Source organism: Eutrigla gurnardus (genome assembly GCF_963514095.1).
Source record: "Eutrigla gurnardus genome assembly, chromosome: 4".
In the NCBI taxonomy this organism is placed as follows: Eukaryota; Metazoa; Chordata; class Actinopteri; order Perciformes; family Triglidae; genus Eutrigla; species Eutrigla gurnardus.
The window spans coordinates 14078397-14105202 of record NC_139918.1 but is presented as its reverse complement, the minus strand read 5'-3'; the positions used below and the strand labels follow the sequence as shown (position 1 = coordinate 14105202).

Below are 26806 nucleotides of genomic sequence, written 5' to 3'. Positions count from 1 at the left end.
GAGCTGCTGCCGTACAGCATCTTTGACATCGTTCTACTGGATATGCATCGACGATATTTGAATTAATATTCATTGGATATTCAAACAGTGGAAAATCTGGGTAGAGCTTAAATTAGTATTCAACATTCGTTCAACAACAAGTTGCAGTAAGGTGTTTATGTTGTATTTTAAATTAGAATTAAAAAAATCTCATGTATGTTTTATTTTTGTTTAATTCTTTTGATTACTTTTTGAGTACACCTCGTTAAAAAGCTACTATCTTTTCTGAATACACCCAAAAGGGCAAACTCTAGTTGCAATAAATACAGTAACAATCTAAATTTACTGGTTTTATGAGTTGGTCATATATGAAAGATTATGTCCTATATATTGTACGCTACAGCTGGTGTCTCTGAGCCAAATTGAGCTTGTGGCTGTTTTGTAATGCAACTTTTAAGACTGCTTCATCTTCCCTCCCTCTTTTCTCCTCTCATTCCTCTCTGCACTCTGTGCATCTGTTATGCTTCCTTTCTTTCTTCTTTTCCCTTCCGGTTTTCTTTCCTCTCTTACTTCTCCAATCTTTTTTTCCCTTCCTCATTCTCCAGTGGCTTTCTTGCTGCTTCCTTTTCTTAAATCTCATCTCTTTTGTCTTCTCGTTGCTCAGTCCTTTTACAGTCCGGGGATGTTGTTGAATTGCCTTAGGCTTATTATCATCCTACTGACTCTGTTTCCACATTAAATGGGTTATGAAGAAAAAAATAAGTATATTTATTTGATCAACGCCCAACCTCTATTTGCATTATTCCACCACTTAAAAATACACAAATCACAGCTCATTTCTCTGAACACATTCACTCTTTAGTAAATTGCAATATGTTTTAAACTCTATAATGGTACACAGTGTACATCCTAATTTAGTCTTTTAGCCATTTACTACCCACTGTAATTATCACAGTGAGCTGGATTCCACTTTAGTTCTGATGTATCATCCATCCGTGTAAATATTATCCATAACATTGGAGCTCTGCTTAAAGCCCATCACTGTTTTTTCATCACTGAAGTTGTGTCAAAAAAAAAAAAAAAAAAAAATGGAGCCGAGAGAGGTGGGCAATATTCTGAGAAAAAATTACAATGCTAACAACTGGCATTTATGCTATCTAAAATCCCATGAATGTTGCATTTATTCTTCTAATTAATCCATCCCAACGTGTGACAACGCTTTGCTAAGGTCCTTAGGGTGATGGCTGTTGATGGTTATTGTTGGTTAATTTTATATGGGCCACATTCATTTTATGGGTGTTTATTGATCGGGTGGTTGAGCTAAGATGCTAGCGGTAGCTTTTACTTGTTGTCATAGCAACAGCAAAACTCCGGGTCAAGCTACGTGAATTTGCTCGTTTTAAAGTAGCAAATTAGCTCCTTTATGAAAACTAGCAAATTTGCGACTTTTTTTTCTCAGAATGTTGCCCACCTCTCTTGGCTCCATTTTTTTTTTTTTTTGGCCCTAATACGGTGTCATAGGATTCTCCTCCTTGCTGTCTATTGGCTCTAACTGCTTTCTTTGCCTTCCTCTCCAGGTTGTCCTGCTGAAGAGGACGGTCAGGAATGTAAAAATCCCTTTAACATCTTTCAAGGCTGCTTGCGTCTCCTCAGTGTGGAGAACCAGCCAGTGGACCTGATTATGGTGCAGCGAAGGCTGCTGGGAAATTACAGCCAACTGCAGATCGACATGTGTGGCATTATTGACAGGTCAGAGCCACCAAACCCCAATGCATTTCACCCTCTCTGTCTGAGACACCAATGCAGAAACGCCTACCATTGTATTTCCGAGATAAGATGCCATTCACAATTTCAGCCATGAAATGCACCAGGTATTTTCACCGATCACCCGGTATCAGCTTTTTTTTATCCTTCAGGGAATATGGTTGTGCACCTGGGAGTGTTCAAACTTTTGGCACAGATTTACAGACTGAAGAGGACACAGCAGATTGAAGCTGTGTCTCTTGATTACTAACTATCATATCAGCCTGATATGTTGCTGTATTAGAGTCCCTTGGGTCCCTTGACATTTATGTCGATGAGATTTAGACATCAAAGCAAACCAAATAATTGTTTTTTACCAGGAGTGGGGTTCGAACCCACGTGGGCATTCACCCATTGGATCTTAAGTCCAACGCCTTAACCACTCGGCCATCCTGGTCTGTGTACACCTAATTTAATGGCACTGTATCAGATTTACTTTTGAAACCCAAACAACTGCCATATTCAAGTTTTTTGTGTCTCTGAGATCTCTAATCTTTGTGTTTTTGTTGGGGGGGGGGGGTTGCCAGGGCTGTCTCCAGTGCCTCTGGTATGGATAGTATGGAGTATTTCCTAGGTAGTTCTTGTCTAACCCCTTTCTGTAGCTCTGATTGCTGGCTAAATTCAGTCCATGTGGCATTAGTCTTGACCTCCAACCTCCTTCTCCATGGGGGCTACTGCTCCTTATGCTGTCCATCTTGGCATCTCAAGGATCACTGCTGCTGTACTGTGTATCAGCTTGTACTCAATTATGGTATCAGTAGGGATAGTATGTAGTACTGCATTTACATGTTCTAGCAGACTTTCATAGGGTACTTTGTCTCTTAGCCGTGGCAATTGACCACAGGCGTTCCAGGTATCAGCTTACTTATGATCTTCAGGTCAACTGTCCCAATCTCGGAGTGTGTGGGGGGGTGACATTCCCTCTCTGACCTGTCGTCCTTGCCGTAACCTCTGTATACACCCCCTTCAGTGGGGTTGCTCGTAGAGTAGCATTCAAACAGTTCCACATTCTCTTCCCTCGTCCATGTATGTTGTGTTCCACAAGCTCATTTCTCATCAGATTGCTTTGGTTCCTCAGCATCCGAAGTAGACTTTGTTGAGCTGGTACAACTCCACTTTTTTTGGACCAAAAGCATGTACTTACATTTGGGTACTTGCCGGGACTGAGTGCCAATATGAGTACTTAATAATACCATTGCAGTTTTAACAATGACTTTGACAATGACTTTTTATTTTCATCAGACTTTTTCATCAGAACCATGATGCTGCCGCAGACAGTTTGACATGCAACTTTATTTTTATCCGATAGAGACAGAGCATAGTTTGCAGTAGTTCTTTAACTGTGCTATCAGTTAAACAGTTTATAGAAATATTTAAAATTAAAAAAAAAACTGGCTTGAAAATAGCTGGTTCAGTGAATGCCTAGTTCAGATTACACAACTTTAGAGTCTCATGGTAGCAGATCCTTTCCAGATAACATGCTTAATATCTGGAAGTTCTAGGGGCAATACAGCCAATGAGAGTTGAGGGGAACTGTAACAATAGGATTGCTACTGTATGTGTTGAGTTTGATCAGAGTTGACGGCCAGATTGCTGTACTCATTTACCAGGAGATGGGTTCTGACCCTCGTGGGCATGTGCCCATTGGATTTTAACAACTCATCCTGGTTGTGTTTTGTAACTTAACAGTGGGTAGCTCAATTCCGAGATCAATAGTTGGAGCCGTGCCCTGTCTCTATTTAGTGATCCAACTATATAAGTCACAACTGTTGCAGACGTGAAATGTGATCTTTTCTTTTCTTTGACTTTTTGGTAGACAATTTATTTGTGAGGGGAAGTGGCGTGTCGTGAGTGTTGGCTATCGGAAAATAAGAACCAGCACACAAAGAATTGACAGCGTGCTCACACTCACATTATTTCCATTAAGGAATGTAGAATTATTGTTCAGTGGAGACCTGAGGTGTGAAATAATCACAGACTGCCCTGTTTGTCTCATTTCCACTGACAAATCACAATTTCTCAAAAAGAAACATTTAAATAATAAGTGTTCTTCCCGCTTCTGCATCTACCTTTTTGTCATGATTTATCAGCTTTGATCAAGCCTTTACAGAACAAGAGACAAATGGACAAAATTGAAAATTGAGTTACAGGCATGCCTTCCGTACGTTTCTCTTACCACAGAGCTGTGTGTGTGTCAGACTTAATAGCAGTGCAACCCCATGCAATGAGTACAACATAGACGCAGCCATGCATTTAATAGACTTGACCCATCAGTCTTGTCGCAGGGCTGAAACTGAATCGAACCATCAGATCTCATTTAGGTTTGTTCTGATCCGTGTTCACATTGCAGGCAGCAGGATCACAAAGTCACAGAAGTACATCCATTTCAGAGCAACTACAACCTCTGAAACTTGACTAGAAGATGACAGAATTGGTCTGTTCAAACACAACCCAGGCCTACATTTTCCTGACAAGTGGCCTCTCATGCAAATATTGACTCTGGAAGTCAATATTCGCCCACATACAGATAGGCTAAGTTGTGGGTAGACTGTATACTGCTGTCAAAAGCTGTAGAGGGGGAGGAAGGGTTGGAGGTGCATCAGTGTGTCACTTGATCACACTTTCTGTCCTGTCTCCTAACAGTCACTGTGAGTTTGAAGTGATTGAAGAGGCCACAGCAGTGTGAAGCTGTCTCCCGATTACTAACTATTGCTCTATAAGTCCCTTGAGTGTTGACATTTACGTTGATGAGATTTAGACAAAGTGAAGCAAAGAAGTGTTTGTTACCAGGAGTGGGGTTCGAACCCACGTGGGCATTCACCCATTGGATCTTAAGTCCAACGCCTTAACCACTCGGCCATCCTGGTCGGTGTTCTCACACCACATGTGATTTAACAACGGACATATTCAGGTTTCCCGTGTCTCTGCTCTTTGTTCAGCTTTGACCGAGTGGAAGTGTTTGCTCAGCCAATAGAGACACTGATTCTAGCACACTATTCTTGCGTGTTTTATCACCTATCTATATCTAGTACACTATCACACATACATTTACTGTGATCATTCTGATCAATGTTTTACATTACATATGTGATCCTTCTTCACATCTTACGCAGACTTTGTTAAGTCCGTTGTTCAAGTCATTTTGGCAAAGACTGAACCAAGTGTGAAAGTCAGAGAGGGATCCCCTGTTACGACTGCAAGATTGAGTTTGATTACCGTACAACACTCATTACAGCGCTGGAAGGCTGCCACACTGACTAAATGCATAAGATAAAAGAACCATGCTGTGTGGTAATGTGAATTTAAGTCTGCAAGGCTCCAGCATACTCTTAGATTGAAGAAGTGTACAGATAAATTGAGGTAAGAATCACACTGTAGCTGGCTGCTTTGTCAGCACTTTTATCTAAATAAAAGGGGAGGCTGCAGATTCTGCACGGTCATCTGTTTTTTTCTCTTCAATATTCCTGCCTGGACAAACACAAACTCAAACACCATCACTTATGTTTTCATTAATAAACACACTCTCTAAACATGTATTTAAGGATATAGAGAATGATAAAACACAAGATTGACATACCGCCAAGCTTTGCAAACACCAATGACGTGGAATTATGTGTGTGTGTGTGTGTGTCTCTGTGTGTGTCTCTGTGTGTGTGTGTGTATGTGTGTGTATGTGTGTGTGTGTGTGTGTGTGTGTGTGTGTATGTGTGTGTGTGTGTGTGTGTGTGTGTGTGTGTGTGTGTGTGTGTGTGTGTGTTTGTGTGTGTCCAACCTCCTGGAGGTGCCAGCTGGTCTTACAAATGGGGGAAAGCAACCAGTGTGGCTCAAAGAACACTGTTACTCATCGTCTCCTGTCGTCCTCTGTCTGTCTGGATGAGGTCACAGGATGTCTTCATGTATCTCACCAGAGACGCAGCAGATCACAGCTGTGAGCTGAGCTCTGTTATTTAGAAAAATAGACTTTTGGCTTCTTGTGCACGCATTTCGAGGTATCTGTCACTTGGATTTCTAGCGCCACACCCAAGCAATGGACAAGAATGGGATTGGTTTGTCTGGTTTGTATTTCTATTAAATATTTCTCTATTAAGTATTTCTATTAAACATACATTTCTCAATCATCCAAACTAATAGACTAATGAACGAATAGAACAGTGAAAAAAGTCCTGTAAAATACAAGATATGCCAGAGCTGCCAGTTTGTTTATTGGCAACCATTATGAGAAATGGCCTTTGGCCTTTGGAAATAGCAACGTGTGCAGCCTGAAATGCATTTTTAATATCAGTTGCATTAGTGATATTTTAATATTGCTGTTAAGGTCAGAACTGGAACTAGACAACGCTACAGGCAACTGTTTTGGAGATTAGGTTGTTTGAAAAACGAACCCGTCAACATCGCAAATGAATGTGCAAATTGATCCGGCTGACAAAGAACTAATGAACCTGAATGAAAAACAAAAGGGACTTTGGAGGCAAAGTTTCACCGAGTCTTGGAGTTGCATGGAAAATTATACCGTTGATTTTGTTTAAATAAAACACAAACTATATCGAATTTTGCTCAGTTGCTGTAATAAAGCTTTCATTTGTTTATGTCACATTTTCATGATTCATTATTTCAAAGGTGACAAAAATGGTGGATGCCTGGCAGTACTCCAGCTACAAGTCTTGTTGAAACTGTTTTAGATTTTAGATGATTTAACGTCATTGTCCTTTTGGAGGCTGTAGTTGTGGTGCTGTTGGGCTGTATTGGGTTATACTGAGGTTTAAGTTATATGGAGAGAACCCTTATGGATCAAATTGAATAGGATAAATGTGAGTTGACAATAATAGGATGTCTTTTCAAAAGCCAAAACAATAGTGTAATGGTCCAAAAAACTTTATTGAGTGATTGTGTAAATGAGTCCCTGCTGAGTCCGCACGTCAGTTTCTTGCTAGTTCATTTTCTTTTGCACACAACATCCTTTTTGGTTGTGTTTATTAGGTGTCTTTGAAGAGAGCTCAGACACTCTTCTTTGTTAGAGTGGGTATTTTCCTAAAGGACATTCAAACCTACAATATGCTTTGGATGCTATTAGAATGTTCATTCACTGCTGACTGCAAATGTGCCAACATTTCTACTGCTGCCTGCTACAAACCATTACTCGAGCCCTGGCTGGTACACGTACCTAGACATAGAGTCGCGTTTATGCCAATCTGACAGGTCAATGTAAAATCTGCAAGCATGTTGGAATATAAAAAGTGATGCCTGTATTTTGTGAATGCTATCCACTTCCTGAAGTTCTTCGGTAGCTTCTTAACCTCCAAAATCCAGTGTACTGTAAACCATCTAAATGCATCCCTTTCCTCCTCCCAAGCAGGACTCGCATCATGATGGTTACAGCTGTTTGATCTGTATCTATAAATAACACACAGCGCTTCAGTGAAGTCTGGATTCATACAGCTTCTTTAAACAGTATGGCAGCACGTTAGAAGTGTAGCTTGGTTCGATCGGCTGCTGAGAAGAAGGGAAAGAATATTTTCTGTGCAGCAGATAACTTCCTTTTTACATAAAATGGAAAGAAATATCTGAAGCGAGAAAGTAATGGAATTAATCTTTTGATCTCCCTGGGGAGGGGTTAAAGATGTTTCCAATAAGTAATCTGCAGAAGACATCTTTTCATTCGAAGTAGAAATGTATTTTCCTTTTGTTCAACAACCTCACAAAACTTTACAATTACATAAAGTGATATTAAAAATGAAAGACGTTCTTTTTGACGATCTGTTCCTAAATAACCTTGAAGAGCTTCGTCTAAAAGCTTTTTCCCTCTGTGAAATGGAAAACTGCTTTTCATAAGGGGCTCATTGCATTTTATGAAGTAGTTTTCTCTTTGAAAGGTAGTGGGAGTTTGAAAGCACGGTCCCCCCAATCATCACTTTGTTTATAACATGAAGCATCATGGGCTGAAAAAGATCACTAACCCCGAAGTCAAAGGATTTTTCAGGGCTTTTAAATGCTCACTAATGCTTTCATTAGAATCACAATCAGGCAAACGTTATGCAACAGTTGACAGATATTTGAGTTACCTTGAAAGATCGCACCACTGGTTTCACATTAGTCTGCTCGAACATTGTTGGACAATTAAGAAAAAAAAATACAATACATTCAATACAGCAGAATGACACATTTTCAAATCGTCAAAACCTGGTGCTTACATTACCCTCAATGCAACTTGATCACAAGTCAAGATATGTATGGGTTTCCAGATTGCATTTCGGCCGATACGTTCCAAGGGCCCTAGTTTTGTGGCGCAGCACAGGGCGGCGCAGGGTGGCGGAGCCGGCGCAATGCAAGTTTCGACCCGCGCAGCCTTGCGCACCGTCAGTTTGGCAGTTTGGTGGATCGCCTGCGCCAAGATGGGTGTGGCAGCGCAGCAGAGGGAGGCGTCACAGATTCAGCTTGGCGTAGCGGAAGTTTCGTTGCAAAAAGCCTCGCCGAGACTCCGCTGAAAGGTCGCCAGCTCCAACCTGAGGGGTATTCCACCAAACTCGCTAATTAAAGCGGCGCTTACCTGGTTAAGCCTGGTTAGAACTAACGCCAACTTCCACTTGCGGCTAAACCCGTTCCATTAACGCATTTCAGCCGCGCCTTGTTGAGGCTAATTCAAGCCAGGCTAACGTTGTCGTGTGTTACGCCGTTCACGGGATATGAAGCCAGACCAGAACCGTGAATGTCGAATCATCGAGAAATTGGCAGAAAAGACCAGCGCAAAAAATATTGATGGAACTGTATGAGGAGTACAAACCCATCATAACCAATAAAGGGAATACTGTAGTGATAAATAAAAATTGCGAGGCTGCTTGGGCAAGAATTGCCGAACGATTAAATACGGAAGTACCGTTACGAGTAACATGTTCTAATATAACTCTGACTACAATTTCTCAAACGTGACGATAGCGTAGAGGTAACGTGCCGGCTTTGCATGCTGCCGGCCACGGTTCAATTCCCGACTATGGAAGTTTGAGAAACTTCTTTCTTTGTCCGGAACTCTCTCTCTCTCTCTCTCTCTCTCTTTTTAGATAGGCCTAGTAAATGCATCTACATTGACCAACTCATTTATCTCAACAATTCAATGAACACATTCAATGAACCCATTAATGAACTCACCTGAAAGGAATTTATGTGGCTGAAAATTGCATGCAGCAATGCCTTTGTCATTGGGATCTATAACATGCTATTAATAATAACATCTTCATGCCTATCATGTTTTTGCAAGTTATATTTGGGTTCTGGGGAAATTGTATGACAAATTCTCTGATCTAAAGACAATTATACAGGCAAAAAAACAAAAAAAAACACACATGAGATGTCTTCGCCGGGATGTGAACCTGCAATGCCCACATCCGGGGGCAGGAGCATCACCACTCACCCAACTGGGGGCTTTAGATAATGATATGGCCAGTTGGTCTTAAACAAAATAAACGATTTATTCATATTTTTTTAAATTGCAAGAGTGTATTCTTAGACGCTTGATGAAAATATAGTCTGTTTGTACTTGATATATGTAATTTTGGTCATTTTTGGTCTTTCACGTGACGAAATCACGAGGACTAGGCTTGGCGGAACCTTCTGCTGGTACAGTTGTTTCCGACAGACGGACTTCTCTGAAACCCCCGCTAAAGTAAGCCTGATGGTTAGCCTGCCCCGGAGCAGGCTAGTTTGGTCGGATAAATTCCCATGGTTACTTAGCGGAGAGTGCCTCAAGTCACGTTGATGGAACGCAACTCTCGCTAAAGGTAGCGGGGCTTATCGAAATTAGCCCGGCTTTGCACTTAGCGAGTTTGATGGAATACCCCTCTGGTCTACTTTCGGCGCAAGGCGCAAGGCGTAAATAAAGTCCATTCATTCAAGGCGAATCACAGCTGACGGAGTGGAAGTTTGGCTGACGGCGCGCAGTGCGCACACGTCACCGAGACCTCACAGGCAGGTTTCCACAGTTCCAGGCACATTTAAATGCAATAAATAATCACAACAAACACTATTTAATGCAACTAATTGAATCAACACGTGAATGTATATCTATATAGATTGTCCCGTCACATCTGACGTCAGATCAAAGGCGGATGGCACGCGTAATGGAAACTCAGCCTCTCGGACCAAAACATCTCCCTCTCTCTCTCCTGTTTTTTATAATATGGGCATTGTTATTATTATGATACGCACGCACAGCGGCGGCGCTACTTCTGTCATCGGGTTGTCATGTGACGGAACTTGCACTGAACCTCCCCTAACGCATTAAAGGAGAGGAGAGGAGCTCATTTGATTGGTGAAGATCTGAATCGGCTGTATTAATCCCAGTCCACGCCTCGTCTCCTCCTCGTCTCCCACTCACGCCTTCTTCTCCTCCCTCTTTCCCACTTGCGCCGGTGGGCGAGACGGGAGGTGTGCCTGCGCGAGCCTGCGCGGTGCACGAAACTTGCAAAGTCCAGGCGGACACACCCCGTCGGCGCGGCGCAGGTGCGCTGAAAGCTGACTGCGCCTGGTCTACGAAACTAGGGCCCCAGGTCTCTGTTAACTTAAATCAGGCACAGACGTGGTCAATACGACTCGGACTATAAACAGAAACCAGGACGCTTCTGACACCAAAATCGTATCCTATAGATTTTGCATTCATGTGCAGACATCTGTTTATAGAGATTACACCCCAACTAATGGCGCCAGCATCGAAATGCTCTGGAAATCGATTGCTACGGTCTATTCCTTTTCTCTATTAACTTTTAGCTTTTTGATATTCTAGTATCCAGACGATTCTGTGAACCATGCAAATTCTATCATCAAACTTATTTCTGCACGAATACCCTTCCTGATATTTTTTATAGCACCTTCTGATTAAAGAAAAAGTATTACTCTCAGCTCACTGTGGATGTTTTATAACTCAACACAAATCATTGTTGCCAGGCGGAAATTTTATGATTGGACTTTATGACAAAATCAGGGAGTGTGGCTTTTCATTTGGATACTGGAGGACCATGTGTGCAAATGCAGTAAGCGTGTCCTGTTGAAGAGGCCTTTTTACTCACTATAAAAAGTCTCTGTACTTCACAAAAGTGAATTAACTCAAATATAAATGATCATTTCATATAGAATGTTTACTCCTCCTAATATTTAATGATAAAAGTTTTGGCTTGAACTGCCTTCTTTGTTGTTTGGACGTAGATCCAATTTAAGTTGCCATAGGGTCATTCCGTGTCATTTCATCAAATGCCTCCCACCTGACCATCTTAGAATGTCCTGAAAAAATTTGAGTACAAAGACACACTTGTTAATAGGACAAATCCAAAATATTAGGTCTCTACTGTCAACAGTTTTCTCATGAAACATCATTGAATGAAGGGTAGTTTAGACGGTTTTTGGCATCATACTCTGAAAAGCCATTTTTAAACGGCATTATCTGGAAAACTATCTCACCTGTGGCCTTCAAAATTTTTACAGTGTATATCTGTTACTAATAGCTTCCGGACATGAAATATCAGGAGTGTAGCTCAATGATAACCTAGTATGGTAGGTACTTAAAATTAGGCTTGTTGAAATAAAGTAGTACATTTGAAGAGTGGCTGAGCCCCCATTTTTACAGATAAAATACTTCTATCACTTCTGCCTCTCAGAGACAAACTGTTATTCAATATCAAACTTTGGAGACTTTTGTACTGTAATGTAAAATCTTATGCTCAAATTAAGATTATAATTTGATTTAGTTGTGTAATTTATATACTTAAAGTATGACAAAATGTACAGTCTTCAATATTATGCTATATTTGTTCATAAGACATTAAAAGCTGCTTTCAGCATGTTCAACTCACATTCAAGGACTTATTGCCTCTGTAACTACAACTGTGCTACATTTTAATGTTTTCGTGAGGCTAAATTTATCAGTAGCATTTAGTCACATGTAAGTCTTTGGTAAATGGTAAAAAACACATTTGAATTGCCCTGCTGTGATGTTTACTTGTAGGATAATAAGACATGCAGTACCAAAAACGGCCACAAAACCCCACCAATATCAGGATTTTAAAAAATCACTGCGACAAATTGAGGCAAAACACCCTCCCAATTTTTAAATATGATTTTAACAAGAATATGATCTTTAAAAAAAAGTAAGTTTGAACCTGATACGTGTTGTCAGTTTTTTGGAATATGACCCTGAAGTTGGGCAAAGATGTGTTTACTTCCATTTTTTAGCCTTAATATCTGTGAAACTAATAATCTAAGAGAAACCATATTTTGTAGAATGTTTAAGCTAACACCAGAGATAGAGGCAGAAGTGATAGAAGTCTTTTATCTGCAAAAATGGGAGCTCAGCCACTCTTCAAATGTACTACTTTATTTCAAAAAGCCTAATTTTAAGTACCTACCATACTAGGCTATCATTGAGCTACATCCCTGATATTAAATGTCTGGAGGCTATTAGTAACAGATATACTCTGTAAAAATTTTGAAGGCCACAGGTGAGATAGTTTTCCAGATATTGCTGTTTAAAAATGGCTTTTCAGAGCATGATGCCAAAAACCGTCTAAACTACCCTTCATTCAATGATGTTTCATGAGAAAACTATTGACAGTAGAGACCTAATATGTTGGATTTGTCCTATTAACAAGTGTGTCTTTGTACTTGAATTTTTTCAGGACATTCTGAGATGGTCAGGTGGGAAGATTTTCAGAAATTTGATGAAATGACACGGAATGACCCCATAACAAATAATAAATTGACCCTAATAAATTCAAATTGTGCTTCGTGTCTCTGTCAGGTGTTCTCCCAGTTGTTGTGAACATGGCGGCCGCTGCAGTCAGTCCTGGACCATCTTCCACTGTAACTGCTCTGACAGCGGCTACAGCGGAGCGACCTGCCACAGCTGTAAGTAGAAACATCAGCACACGATCACCAAACTGAATGAAGAAAGACAGACAGACAGATAGACAGAGAGAGAGGTGAGACAGGTCTGCATAATTTAAACTAACCATCAAGGCAAACAGAGGAAGACATTAAATGAGGTGCAACTTCCTGTGGTACAAACCCATTCAAACTTATAAACACATTAAACAAAGATAATGAAATTCAAATGTATTTGTTTGGCACACTTGAAACAGCGAGCGTTTCATACATTATGCAGTAAAAACAAAAGAGAATCACAGAAAACATATAACACAGGCACTGGCCAACCAAACTTATAATAGCTTTGGCTGCCTTTTGTTTGACTGCAGGAGGGAGAAATTATTGTTGATGATATTAACGAGGCAACCCCGTAAAAAGACGTTTGACAGGACAAAATTAGCAATAAGGTATGATCAGACAGGTGTGAAACAAGCCATCTTATGTGTACTTGTTTGGAAGAGATTATGATGGAAAACTAAGATTTTTTTTTTAATCCAAACTGTCACAAAGTTTACAGACTGTCTGTTTGTAATTTGACCTGTTGTACATACTGTTATTTTGCAGGCACTGTTTTCCTGTGCAATGAGGGATTACTGCCAACAGTTCATGTGTAGTCGCTTTGAATTTCATCTAAAAAATGAATTAGTTTAGCTTTATTTATTCAATTACTTTGGTGAGAGCCATATTAGCATAATGATGACCAAAACTACCAGTAAGATAATAAAACCTAATTTCTCATAAACTGGAATCGGCCTTGAAAGATACAAATTCCAAATCCAGAGCATATCTATTATGGAGGGATTTCATCCACATGGCTCTGGAAACGGCAACATCTGAGCCGGGGGCTAGAAGCTAAGAGTGCTAACAGTGCAAACAACTGTGCAAACAGTGGTAAGCTAGGGGTGACCGGTGAGTGGGCGTTACACTTCCATGACAACGCTGTGGATCAGGGTGGCGTTAGCGGTAGAAACCGTCATGTGAGCGCAGTGCAGAGTGGCAGCAATTAGCTGGCCAGAGGAACACAACAGAGCCACTTGCATGCCCTAACATACGCACAGAGGAGCTCAGATAACAACACACACAGAGGGAGAGCTGCTTCATTCTCAAGTAGACATTACTTTACCATATCTTTACATAGCTAATAGTTGCAGCTATATTAATGCTCTGAATATCTTATTAAGCACCTTAAGACCATTTCCTGCAAGCTTTAGTTGATATCTGCACATCCTTTCTTCCCAATGGTTATAGAATTATAAAACCTGTTTGTATGTGAGAGATATGATGACGGTTAATGTGACTGTAGCCGTGACTAAACTGCCAAATACTGACTAAAAAAATTGATCCGCAGCAGAGAGGTGAGCTTTGGTCAGGTTTACCAGTTCTGTGCCGATTCCCTTGAGTCAAATCCTTGAAACCAAACGAGGAGATCTTCTCACACGGTTCACCTCTGGTCTCATTTTTATTGCTGATGTTTTCTGTGGATAACTTTTTCCAACCACACTGAGGGAATGACATGAATAAAAGGCCTTTGGCTGTGGAGAAGAAGAAGAGAGATAAACAGGTGAGCTGAGTGTGGGAACCTTGAGATATGGATTTGACTTAAAGGGCTTGATCCTTTGATTGCAGAGGAAGAACTGGTGTGTGTGTGTGTGTGAGAGAGAGAGAGAGAGAGAGAGAGAGAGGAGGCTGGAAGACTTATGAAGACAGAGAAGAAGAGGCAGGGCTGATAAAGGTCTAAAGTTGTATTTATTGAGTCTCTGTACTCCCATCAGTCATCACTGTCCTCTCCAGTTGAATTAATCTTTACTTTACGGGACGCTGCTGCAGAAATAAAACTTAAGATGATTGTCTCCACTCTGGTTATGAGACCATGATTTAGTGGTGGCAACACCCATAATCCTCCACAGTATGAAGTCTGCGTCGCCTCACAGCTGTGTGCGTCTGCCAGCCGATGCGTTGATGTGATTCATGTTGAGCTGATCTCATTGTTTTCCTCCCAGCTGTGTACGAACAGTCCTGTGAGGCGTACAAACACAACGGCAACACTTCTGGACATTTTTATATCGACGTGGACGGCAGCGGACCAATCAAACCACAGCTGGTCTACTGCAACATGACAGGTGAGGCACGCGCCCCCCTCTTCCTCCTATCATCACTCAACGCTTTTTATGGGTATCATTTACATAGCTGTAAGTGATGATGCTGCTGTCATCACGCTCTGATGCAGTTTATCTTACATCCCCTCTTTTTCTTCTGTGTCATGTCGTTTGTTTAATCATATAAATGGGAATGATGAAGTCTCACTGCTTTACATAATTTATGTAGGTGTATAAATCTTAATCGTGGTGGTATTCTTTTTTCTTCTCTTTGTATCACTCACTGATTCTCTCTTAAATTCAACTCCAAATATGTTAAATTTATATCATCTTTATTTTTACAGGTCAGATTAGCAGACACTGAGAAATAAAATAAAAAGGGCAGGCAATGTCATTAATGTGACACAATAAAGAAGATGGTGTTAGACTTAATTAAAGCAGTCAACAGACAGTTAAATTAAAATTACTGAAATGTGTTGAATTTTAGGTCACCTTGTAGATTATTCATCAGAACTGATGCTCAAACAGTAGAAGCCGTTTTTACCACATCGGGTGTGAAGCATCAGCCAACCAGGACTTTGTACTGCCAGGAGTCAGACAGAAAACGATGATTCCACTTTCATGCCTGTTCTCTAAATAGAAAGCTATAACCAGGAGGCAATTAGCTTAGCATAAGGTCTGGCTCTTAAAAATAGATAGAAATTAAGTTAAAAAAATACAGCTACCAGCAACTCTAAAGCTCAATATTTATCAAATTTAATTCAAACACACACACACACACACACACACACACACACACACACACACACACACACACATTAGTGAGTAATCAGCAACAACACATCTGTATGTCTCCCCCACCAGAGGAGGACACATGGATGGTGATCCAGCACAACAACTCAGAGCTGACCAGAGTGCGACCGTCTCCAGGTGTAAACCAGCATTCAGTTCACTTTGACTACTCGACTGAAGAGGAGCAGCTATCTGCGGTCATCAGCCAATCAGAGCACTGCGAACAGGAGCTGTCGTATCGCTGCAGGAAGTCCCGCCTCCTCAACACTCCAGGTAGAGCCTTGACAGGAAAGGGTTGCTCAATGTGTTTTCTATATAATGTACAATAGTCTGCTACGGGGGCAACACCTGCCCAGCCAGGTTTTCAGACTAGTCACTTAGAAGGAATAGTTTGACATTTTGGGAAACATGTTTGCTTTCTGGGCTGCACGGTGGTGTAGTGGGTAGCACTCTCGCCTCCCAGCAAGAGGGTCCTGGGTTTGATTCCCGGGTCGGCCCGGGTTCCTTCTGTGTGGAGTTTGCATGTTCTCCCCGTGTAAGCGTGGTTTCTCTCCGGGTTCTCCGGCTTCCTCCCACAGTCCAAAGACATGCAGGATGGGGATAGGTTAATTGATGACTCTAAATGTCCCGTAGGTGTGAATGTGAGTGTGAATGGTTGTTTGTCTCTACATGTTGGCCCTGTGATAGACTGGCGTCCTGTCCAGGGTGTACCCTGCCTTCGCCCAATGACAGCTGGGATCGGCTCCAGCCCCCCCGTGACCCTGAATACAGGATAAGCGGTAGACAATGGATGGATGTTTACTTTCTGGCGTGAGCTAGATGAGAAGATTGATAAGCCTCTCATGTCTGAACCAACCCTAGTAACACAGAACGTAAATATAACATTAGCCTTTGGTTATCTTAGTTAGAACCAACCAAGAACTAACGCTTAGAGAATGTTCCCTGAGGGTTAGGCAGAAACCTAACTTAACGTAACCTTCCCCTAACGTTTCGGGATCCACAGAACCACAACGTTCTCCTGTGGTTGCACTGTTACCTCCACACAACGTCCTGTTTGGTTGTTTTGTTGTTGATCTGAGAACGATGACAATTAGTCTCGAAGCTTCCGGTTGGGAAACTGAAGGAAGCAACTATAGCCTGATTCTGTCTATAGGTTACAGAATTTACTCACCAGAACCTCTAAAGGTCAATAATGATTAACACCATATATCTTGTTTGGTAGATCTGCAAATAAAACAGAATGTAAAAATTATTAATCAATTATTTGTTTTTTTAGGGGGGTTATGTGCCAGACTATTTTTGGCTTGGACCTCCTCTGTTTGCATGGCAACTACTGAGAAGCAAGAATAGTCTGGGACATAACCCCCCCTGTTTCTACACAGCATATTATTTATATTATTTAGTTTATGTATGTTTCAACAACTTTAATAAACTGGAGCCAGAATTAGATTTTATTTCATTCTCTGTTTGCGATTATACTTAGAAACTATCTCACTTTTTAACTTAAAAGTCTTAAAGTCTTTTAATCTCATCCCAGGGAGACCCCGCCAGCGTTTTGTTTTCTCCTTTCCCTCAACATCCCTCAAGTGCACATTTAAATGAGAAAAGACTGTAAACAAGAATGTGTTCTTAATTTTCTTGTTGGGCTAAATCAAAGTTAATGAAAGCTTGGTTCAGCAGACTCAACAGGGACTCTTCCTCGACCAGAAATAAATCATTACGCTCTTTGCTGCAAACTTAACGTGGTTTCAGGGATTTTCTTCACTTTCTCTAATGATTCAGATAAATCGATTATTCAGGATTTGTTTAAAACCTCCTCCTATTGAGAAACGGGTATCGAGTTGGATCAGTGTTTTCTTTGTTTACTCATGTGTTTTCTTGTGCTCGAATTGACTCCGAGGTGGTGAGGATTAGAGGAAGAGGCAGAAACACTTTGATCGCCGAGTTCCAATGAATTTGCCTTGGTAGCAGTTTGTGCAGCAGCTTACACGTTCAAGCCAAGGCCACACTGAAATGACTAGAGGATGAATCTTACTGATTTGGTTGGTCCTCTTTTGTTTTTTAAACCATGTGGTTGACATTTGTGAATTTGAGAGAAATGTTCCCCCAACTTGCATTTCTCAGCATTGTGAGCTGTCTGTTAAGGCTGGGTGGCCCTCTCTCTGTGTAAGACATGATAGACACTTGGTTTTATTTCACTTATGAAGCCCTTGCTGTTTTTTACCCCATTATACCTGTCAAACATCAGCATGTTAGCATCGTGAGTCATTGTGTGCATGTTAGCATGCTGACATTACGTAGTATTTAGCTCATAGCACCACTGTGCTGTAGACATTCGGTGTTGTTAATAATGACAAATAGTGCTGAAACATCCATCCATCCATCCATCCATTTTCTACCGCTTATCCTGTATTTTAGGGTCGCGGGGGGGCTGGAGCCGATCCCAGCTGTCATTGGGCGAAGGCAGGGTACACCCTGGACAGGACGCCAGTCTATCGCAGGGCCGACATGTAGAGACAAACAACCATTCACGCTCACATTCACACCTACGGGCAATTTAGAGTCATCAATTAACCTATCCCCATCCTGCATGTCTTTGGACTGTGGGAGGAAGCCGGAGAACCCGGAGAGAACCCACGCTTACACGGGGAGAACATGCAAACTCCACACAGAAGGAACCCGGGCCGACCCGGGGATCGAACCCAGGACCCTCTTGCTGTGAGGCGAGAGTGCTACCCACTACACCACCGTGCAGCCCAGTGCTGAAACAATTTTGATGAATTAATAATGAATTCGGAAAAAAATCCAACCACAAACTGCATAACCGGGTTAACGTTTTAAGCCATCTAATCTAAAAGCAACCTTCTGAATGTCAGCTATCCAGTGGACGTCCACGAGACCTTTTTTCTCTCTCATGTGGATCTATGCAGACTACATAGAGACATTTAAGGCAGCTTTTGGGGGGACGGGTAAGGAAATGACAGATGAAAGTAGTGAAAATGGTCAGAAAAGCACAATGGTTAGAGAGATAGCAGTTCCATTATAACCCCCTGCTGCTTTCTGGGAAATATAAAGAAGTGCTGAATCAACAGAGACCTTTTCTCTCCACCTACGCACTCTCCCAATGTGAAATACATTTTTCACCGTATACTATCATCTCCCTCCATCCAAAAACAATATATTCAGCGTTCGGGGCAGGAGTTGGCAAACACCCCCAGCTTCAAACACTGGATTCATCTTGGGAGACTGAGAGATGGGTCCTCTCTCCATACGGCGCTCAGCTATATCCTCACAACCCCGTTCACCTCAGGACACGATCCAGCTCACAGTATTTCCATAGAGAGTGCATCTGTGTAACTTTTGTGTCCTGCAAGCATCTTTTCTTTGATTATGGATGGGGGCAAGAAGCTGCACTTCTGTGCAGGTTTGTGAATAATCGTCTCAGAAAGTTTTGAACAGTAAAACAAAACAAAAAAAGCTGCGTTCCTTAGACAGATATATGTTGCTATAGAGTGCTTTTTGTTGTTTTCCTTTTCGTTGTTTTGTTGTTTTCCTTTTATAACTTCATTCCCTTTAAATCAAGCTAGCCAGTGTGTGCTAATTAAGTTGCTTTTATTCCCAGAGCAGAACAGAAACACTCAATGAAATGACTTCAAAGGCACAATAATTGATGAAGCCTTTCTGCAAGCTTCATTTTTTAGGTTGAAATGTTTTGATAAAAAAAAAAAAAGTTATAAGGAAATCAGAAATGCTTTTCTTGCTGAACACCACTTTATTCCATTTTGTCAAGAGTAATAGCTGCCAATGAAGCAAAAACACATCAATCAGGACGCGACAAAAGAATAAAATTTGATAATGGTCGAGTCATTATCAAGTCATGTTCCGCCTGCAGATCATAATTCTCTCCGAAGTACGTCGCAGTACGGAAACAAGATACTCTTGAAATGGTGAAACATTTCAGCTCGACAATTGAACAACTGAGTGTGTGTGTGTGTGTGTGTGTGTGTGTGTGTGTGTGTGTGTGTGTGTGTGTGTGTGTGTGTGTGTGTGTGTGTGTGTGTGTGTTTCAGAGGGCTCTCCGTTCAGCTGGTGGCTCGGTGGTCCCGGTCCCGGCCGTGTGCAGACTTATTGGGGCGGAGCTCAGCCAGGCAGCCAACAGTGTGTCTGCGGCCTGCAGGGCGACTGTGTGGACCCACAACACTACTGCAACTGTGACGCCGACCGCACAGAGTGGTACTGAACTTACTCAATATATACATGGCTATTATGATTATTATACTTTGTTTTATGATGTGAAGCACTTTGAGTCTGCCTTGTGTATGAAATGTGCTATACAAATAAAGTGGCCTTGCCTTGCCTTGCCTATTATTACTGTATAAGCAAAGATATGTGCTTTCCTTTATGTCTGTCTATTCACTAACAGAACATCCTGCAGAATAGAGCAGAGGCGTAGCGGAGCAGCTATTAACACGATTGGCTCCCTCCTTCTCTCTACCTCTCGTTCAAAAACAGTTCTGTTCTTTTTACAGCCCATTCATCAGATCCTCAGAGTGCTGTGAAGACATGCCGCTCGCTTTTTAGGGAAAAATTCTCACCTGACAACAAGATTGACATGTAGATTATCAGAGGAGCATAGAGCTTGAAGATGGGTGTAGATGTATAGAGCTGCTCACTCAGCTGTCTGTCCGGAGTGCTCTTTTGGAAAATAGCTCTCAGAAATTGGCAAAGATGGAGTGTGGAGTGTCAGGATGGCTGCGATACGATCTGGCTCGCCATTAAAACGTCTACCAGGAAAATAGTCTAAGACACTACAGGTCGCGTATTAAAGCGTTGTAATTCAGCAGTTTGCTTCCATGTTTCTGCAGGCAAAATACGCATAATTAGAAGCATTTAAGTCAAAGTTCTTTTTTCTTAGATTAATCATACTTATTCATCTCCTTGCCTTCCCTCTTTTTCTGCTACTGTTTTAATGGTTACTTCTCTTCTTCTTCTACTTCTAATTCTTCTTCTTCCTCTATTACTACTAACACTACCTCTCTTCCCACTCCATCCTCCTCCCCTCCTCTTCTTCACTATTAATTGCTTCCCCTCTGTCTCATTTCTTCATCTCTTGCTTGTTCTGCACTCCTTTCCTCTTTGCTTCTTCATCTCTTCTCCGCCTCCTCCTTATTGGCCTTCATGTTCATTCTTTCTTCTCTTCATCCTTCTTCTTCATCATCTCTTTACACTTCTCCCACTTCCTTGTCATTCTCTTTCTTCTCTAAATCCTTATCCCCACCTTTTTACCCTCCTATTCTTTCTTCATCTCTACCCACCTCTTCCTCCACCCTCCTCATCCTCCTCCAGGGTTGAAGACTCAGGCCTGCTCACCCATGAGGAGAGCCTCCCTGTCCGGTCTCTGCTGCTGGGTGACGTCCAGAGGCCAGGGTCAGAGGCCGCCTACAGAGTGGGGCCGCTCCGTTGTTATGGAGACAGTAAGTCTGGTTACATATGATGGAGAGATGGATTCCTTCTATTCTGGAAAACACTGCTTGTTTAAAATAACAAGCTTAAATTAACATTCAACCTATCAGCCAGTGTCTTTTAATCAAGCAGTAAATAATCACTTGTTATTTGTGAGACACTAATTATTCTCAGGCCTATTGTTGATAGTAAAATACAGGATTAGGTGTTTAATGTGCTAAATGATCTCTCCTAGGTACAACATCTAGAAGCTAATTATCATAAGTTGTTGCTAGTACAAATTTCCTTTTAAGTTTTCACACTCTGATACTCGCTTCTCATTAAATGCATTACAAGGTAAAACAAAGCATGTTTTTCCAATTAGTCTTAATAACAGCCGTTCTTTATCTACCCAAGCAGATAGATAAATCAATGTTTGACATGATTAATCAAACAAGACCACGTAACAGAAATCACACCAAGTGTAACACATTATCTGAACGTGTGGCCTCACTTGTTTCCTGTTTAAAGATCTTGACAGTGAGTTTTCATCGTGTTTCTCAGAGAACTTCTGGAACGCCGCCTTTTTCGACAAGGAGACGTCGTACCTCCACTTTCCCACCTTCCACGGAGAGCTGAGTGCAGATATCTCCTTCCTGTTTAAAACCACGGCCTCCTCTGGTGTGTTTCTGGAAAACCTGGGCATCAAAGACTTCATCCGGATCGAGCTGAGCTGTGAGTAGGTTGCTGGAGGGTGGAGATTTAATCCGGATTAGAGTGATGTGTCAGTGAAACCTCGAAGTCAAAGTCTAATCTGGATCTGTGTAAAACCCTGAGGTTACAGACTTAAACTGTATTAAATTATCCCGGAGGAAATATTGTGTATTTTATGTTACACTCAGCTTGACCTTCCTGTCCTGACTTTAACTTGAGCTCAGGTGGGAAACCTTTTCACAAATATTTGGTATCTGGTTGCAGGGATTTGCACTCATTCAGCCAGGCATGCTGTGCCCCACAGTCATTGTTCCACTTCATCCCCAAGGTGTAGGAGTCGGAGCTCCCACACTAAAATACTCGGCCTGAAACACACTCATACACAATGTCTAGAATATCATAGTATATTAAAGCAGCAAAGCCCCTGAAAACATGGTTTTACAGTAAATCTTAAAAAAAATCTAATTTCATGATTAAATAGAGAATTAAAGATATGCTAATCTTTATTATTCATGAAGCGTTAACACTCAAAAATGTATCTGCTCCATCAGGACTGTGTAGTGTGATTAGATTTGACAGCAATATGTCATCACAAATGCTGATTAATTCTGATGCATTACATGCATTATATATACAGTATATATATATATATATATATATATATATATATATATATATATAGAGAGAGAGAGAGAGAGAGAGAGAGAGAGAGAGAGAGAGAGAGAGAGAGCTTAGCATTAAGGCTGATAGCTGAGGGAAAAAAACGGCCAATTCTTTCCAAATTGAAAAACAAAACTCAAGACTATGCATATGTAGCATAACATAACATAGAAGTGGTATCTTGTGTCTTTCACCTGAACAGAGAAAGGCATATAAAACTGACACGTTTGGTTTTGGGGAAGTGCTGCAAAATCAGACCAAATTTGCATTTTGTACCGACAAGAGAAGTTTATTCAGTTTTTCTTAAAGGATGTTTTCATTTGCTTTAAACGAGAGGACCAACTCTTCTTTGCTTTACTTTATCTTCCTTTTCATAGCTTAGACAGTATTTATACGTTTTTGGGTTGTCGGTTTGTCCGGTAAACTTCAAATTTGGTCAATAGGATAATGTCTAATAGAATAAAAATGATGACATTTTGGATGGACATGGATGTACACTGCAACATGATGGGTTGGCGGAGGCACACGAGTGTGAGGCTGTAATTCTAGTGTGTTTCAGCTCTCTGTTTTCTGCTTAGCTTTCAAGCTATTGCCCAAAGTGCATATCATTGAGAATATCACAGCAATAACCAGGAGGGCATTTTTTACGATGTGGGTACCACAAAATAATGGTAGGTAGGTATTACACCTTTACAGCCCTCATTGGTGTGTTGTCATTTAAAATGTGTCAGAAATACCCACAAGGGTGTTCTTTACGCTTTTGGTTATGCAGCCAGCTATGAGATCCGTGTTTATGGGCAGACATGGTGTCTAGTGTTTACTAAATCCTGTATAGATGCCTTGAATCAGTTCTAAGAGTCAGAGTTGCCTTTTGAAACTCAATCAGACCGGTTCACCCGTTTAGTTGGGTTCAGTTTGCGGTTTTCGCATTGTGCTGCATTTTGCATTTTCTTAGAAATGGGATTTGAAGGGACACACACAGAATCTAATACAGGGACACTGCTGCACCATCAGCCTCTCTCCTCTGGGGAAATCATTGTCAGCGCGGGTGTTCCAGCTCTGGATACTGCTGTTCTGTTGTCGGCTTCCTCGGGAAGAATTTCTCAATGAAGTTACCGTATGATGCTGGGATATTGTTAGATCCTGTTCTCTGCTCTCGGAGTAATACAGCTCCCCCTTCCAAAACACAAAGGATTAGATGACTCTCCACAATCGACTCCTTTTTTTGGAAGCAACATGACAGTTTCGTGATCCGAGCAGACCAGACGGCGCAAGAGAGCAGCAACAAAAGCGAGCTGAATGGAAACTTTTGTGTCCGAAGTAAGAAAAGCTCATTTCGAAATCCCATTGATTTTTGTAGCATAGCTATTAACTAAAAATATAGCCTTGGAGTAGAGAATTTCTCAGAACTATGTTGGCTGACTTTCCTGAGAGGTTTAGATAAGGATGCTCGAGGGTTGAAAAATCCTCGAATGAAGTGGTTTAATCAATATTCCTATTTTTTAGATGCCTTTTATGACCCGCATTTCCTGTAAGCCGTAGACGTCTGAGAGCAAGACGCCACGGCTCCACAACAGAAGGGAGTTACCTCAGTCATGTCTGTAATAACAGCAGGAGAGTTTTTAGACAGCAAAGATTGTAAAAATGGTTGAGAAGAGAGCATCGGTGACTTTATGGCTGTGGACGAAGTTGACACAAAGGTTTAAATGTTGAAATAGGGAAGATGGGAACAGTTGTAGTTTAGTTTTCTTAAGAGTAAATGCCTTATAATAGAAGGTTATAAAGGCTGATTTAGGCAGTTTTTAATAAAGTGATTTCACCTTTCAACACCTACAAATGTAGGACAAATGTAAGTTTGTATTCGGTTTAATTCCTGTGATATGCTCTTATAATTCTCATCAAATTTCCTTCAGGATGATGATTAAGTTAAAGTACTGTCTCACTCTCTCTTTTATGTGTTTCCCCCTTTGTCGCCTCTGACTCCCCCTTCCTGTCTCATCTGTCTCCTTCTCTCCTCCCCTCCGTCAGCCTCCACCCAGGTGGTTTTCTCCTTCGATGTTGGTAACGGGCCACTGGAGGTTCGCGTGGAGTCAAGCATCCCTCTCAATGACAACCGGTGGCACCGAGTCCGAGCCGAGAGGAACGTCAAGGAGGCGTCGCTCCGATTGGATGAACTTCCTGTCGCCACACAGGAGGCTCCAGCTGACGGACACTTCCACCTGCAGCTCAACAGCCAGCTGTTCATAGGTGAGTATGTGTGAACAGGTTCCTCATTAGCACTACTGGTGGCTTTGACGTCTCTTTCTTTTTATTTGTGTTGTTAGCATAAGTCCCTTTCTCAGTATATCTCCTCCACACACCGGCACATATATGATGTACAGTATACAGTACAGTACAGTATATCTTCTTTGTTCTCCAGTTCTTCAATTCATTACGTGTTTTTGTGTATCCAGTTGACAGATGTTCCTCTTTCCTGCTGTTGTTTGGCATAAGTCTTCATTATTTCTGCATTTGTGATTGATGCACCAACAATTCAGGCTTTCTTTGTATAACAATGAAGTCATATTATGTTGAATACTGAGCAGGATGTGTAGGCTTTAATAGGGCACTGACTGTCAGTTTTTATTAGGTTTTGCAGGAACGTAGTATGCGCATGGTAATTTCCAGTAAACATACAGACAATTATTTTGAGTTTGTTACTTTAGCTGGTGCTGCTTACAGAGAAGAAAAGGTCCAACTCCTCTGCTTTGAAGCCCTGTTTCACAGACTCAAAGCTAACTAAATGCTGTTAAATATGGAAGGTGAAGATGCCAATCTGACTCATCCTCCACAGCTAAGTAACATGTGGGAGTCAGTAACAAGTAGTACAGTATATGTAGTTTAGTTTAAAACATTCACTCTTCTTTGGCTCATCTCTAATTGGCTAAATCCTGTTGTTATATCAGCAGAATTGGATGTAAAAGGCGCTGAGTCTGCACATCTATTCAATAGGGCTTCTGCTATGTCGTCATTCAGAGTCCTACACTTTGCACAGAAATCCAAAAACAGTATAATTACCAGGACTGAGCTCCTCCTATTTGCTCTAAAATGAAAAGAAATATTCTTTATCAAAGTGCTAAACTGCTATTGGCTAAATGCCATCAGCTGCTCAGCAGTATTGGATATGAAAGTGCTGAGTCGATGGTTTCGGACCACGAGCAAAAATTGTGTTTAATAAATAAAGAATGCATCAGGTAATATACAGTATAGTGTAGTTTGTGATGTGATTTCCTGCAGTGAGGGTCCTTAAATAATCTAATAATTGAAGCTTAACCTGTAGGTGATTCCTCAGGACGTCATGTCATTAACCATCTCCAACACAAGCTTCATCGATACTGCAGCTCAGTTTATCTCAACTCCATTGGTGCAACACCACAATTTGAATTCTCCGTGTGACCTCTCACCAGAATTCAGAGGAAAATAATGAAAATCCATTTATTATCAGGTGTTATCCTTCTGCAAATATTATGTATGTCACTTCATATATCAGCAAACACCCACTGCAGGGAGGGAAACAAACCAACAAACAGTGATGAGATTGGATGAAGGCAGCAACAGCAGGGAAATCGAGGTGAATATTGATTGGCTGAATAATCTGCTCTGAGGTCACCATCGGCCTGACCTCGTATATGTTTACCTCTGAATTATCAGTACAGTACAAGGGAGTAAGTCTCACAGATTTGTATGTTGGGATGGAAATGTGCAGGTATTTATGCACAGATTGGTTTGGTAATGGATGGATGGAGCAGCATCAACGTGTAGCTGTTTGCCTGTAGCTGCTAATGTGTCCTTTGCCTGTAGACACTATGTTCTGTTATAGTATCAACCCGGAAAGTTTGACATTTTTGTGTGATAGGATATGAACATTATGATAACTTCATAAGTCATTTATTTGCAAAGTAGGCCTCTCATTAATATTTACATAAAACAGATCCTTGACTTAAAATCAGTAATCTACGACGGCGTATTAGGGCCACTGTCGAAAAAAAAAGAAAACAAAAACGGCGCCGAGAGAGGTAGGCAATATTCTGAGATGAAAAATCGCAAATTTGCGAGTTTAAAGCGGCCCATTTGCTAGTTTTAAGGTGGCAAATTTGCAACTTTAAAACTAGAAAATTTGCTAGTTTATTAAGATGCTAACAACCAGCATTTATGCTAGCTAACTTTCCATGAAATCGCTTTTATCTTTCTAAATAATCCATCCCAACGTGTGACAACGCTTTGCTAAGGTCCTTAGGGTGATGGCTGTTGATGGTTATTGTTGGTTAATTTTATATGGGCCAAATTGTCATCTTATGGGTGTTTGTTGATTGGGTGGTTTGGCTAAGCTAGTGGTAGGTTACGATGCTCACAACCGGCATTTATGCTAGCCAACGTCC

General features: G+C 41.2%; 1 protein-coding gene across 2 annotated transcripts in view; it reads left to right on the top strand.

Annotated features, from left to right (window-relative positions):
• The window catches only part of LOC311012214 (contactin-associated protein-like 4), a 100233-nt gene that overhangs the window by 50222 nt on the left and 23205 nt on the right, over positions 1–26806 (top strand). For both annotated transcript variants that reach the window (XM_084007581.1, XM_084007580.1), the window contains exons 10-17: positions 1557–1728; positions 12560–12666; positions 14685–14804; positions 15645–15845; positions 19643–19805; positions 20919–21046; positions 21579–21749; positions 24417–24635. In XM_084007581.1, the coding sequence (XP_083863707.1) occupies positions 1557–1728; positions 12560–12666; positions 14685–14804; positions 15645–15845; positions 19643–19805; positions 20919–21046; positions 21579–21749; positions 24417–24635 (1281 nt within the window). The remainder of the gene's footprint in view (positions 1–1556; positions 1729–12559; positions 12667–14684; positions 14805–15644; positions 15846–19642; positions 19806–20918; positions 21047–21578; positions 21750–24416; positions 24636–26806) is intronic.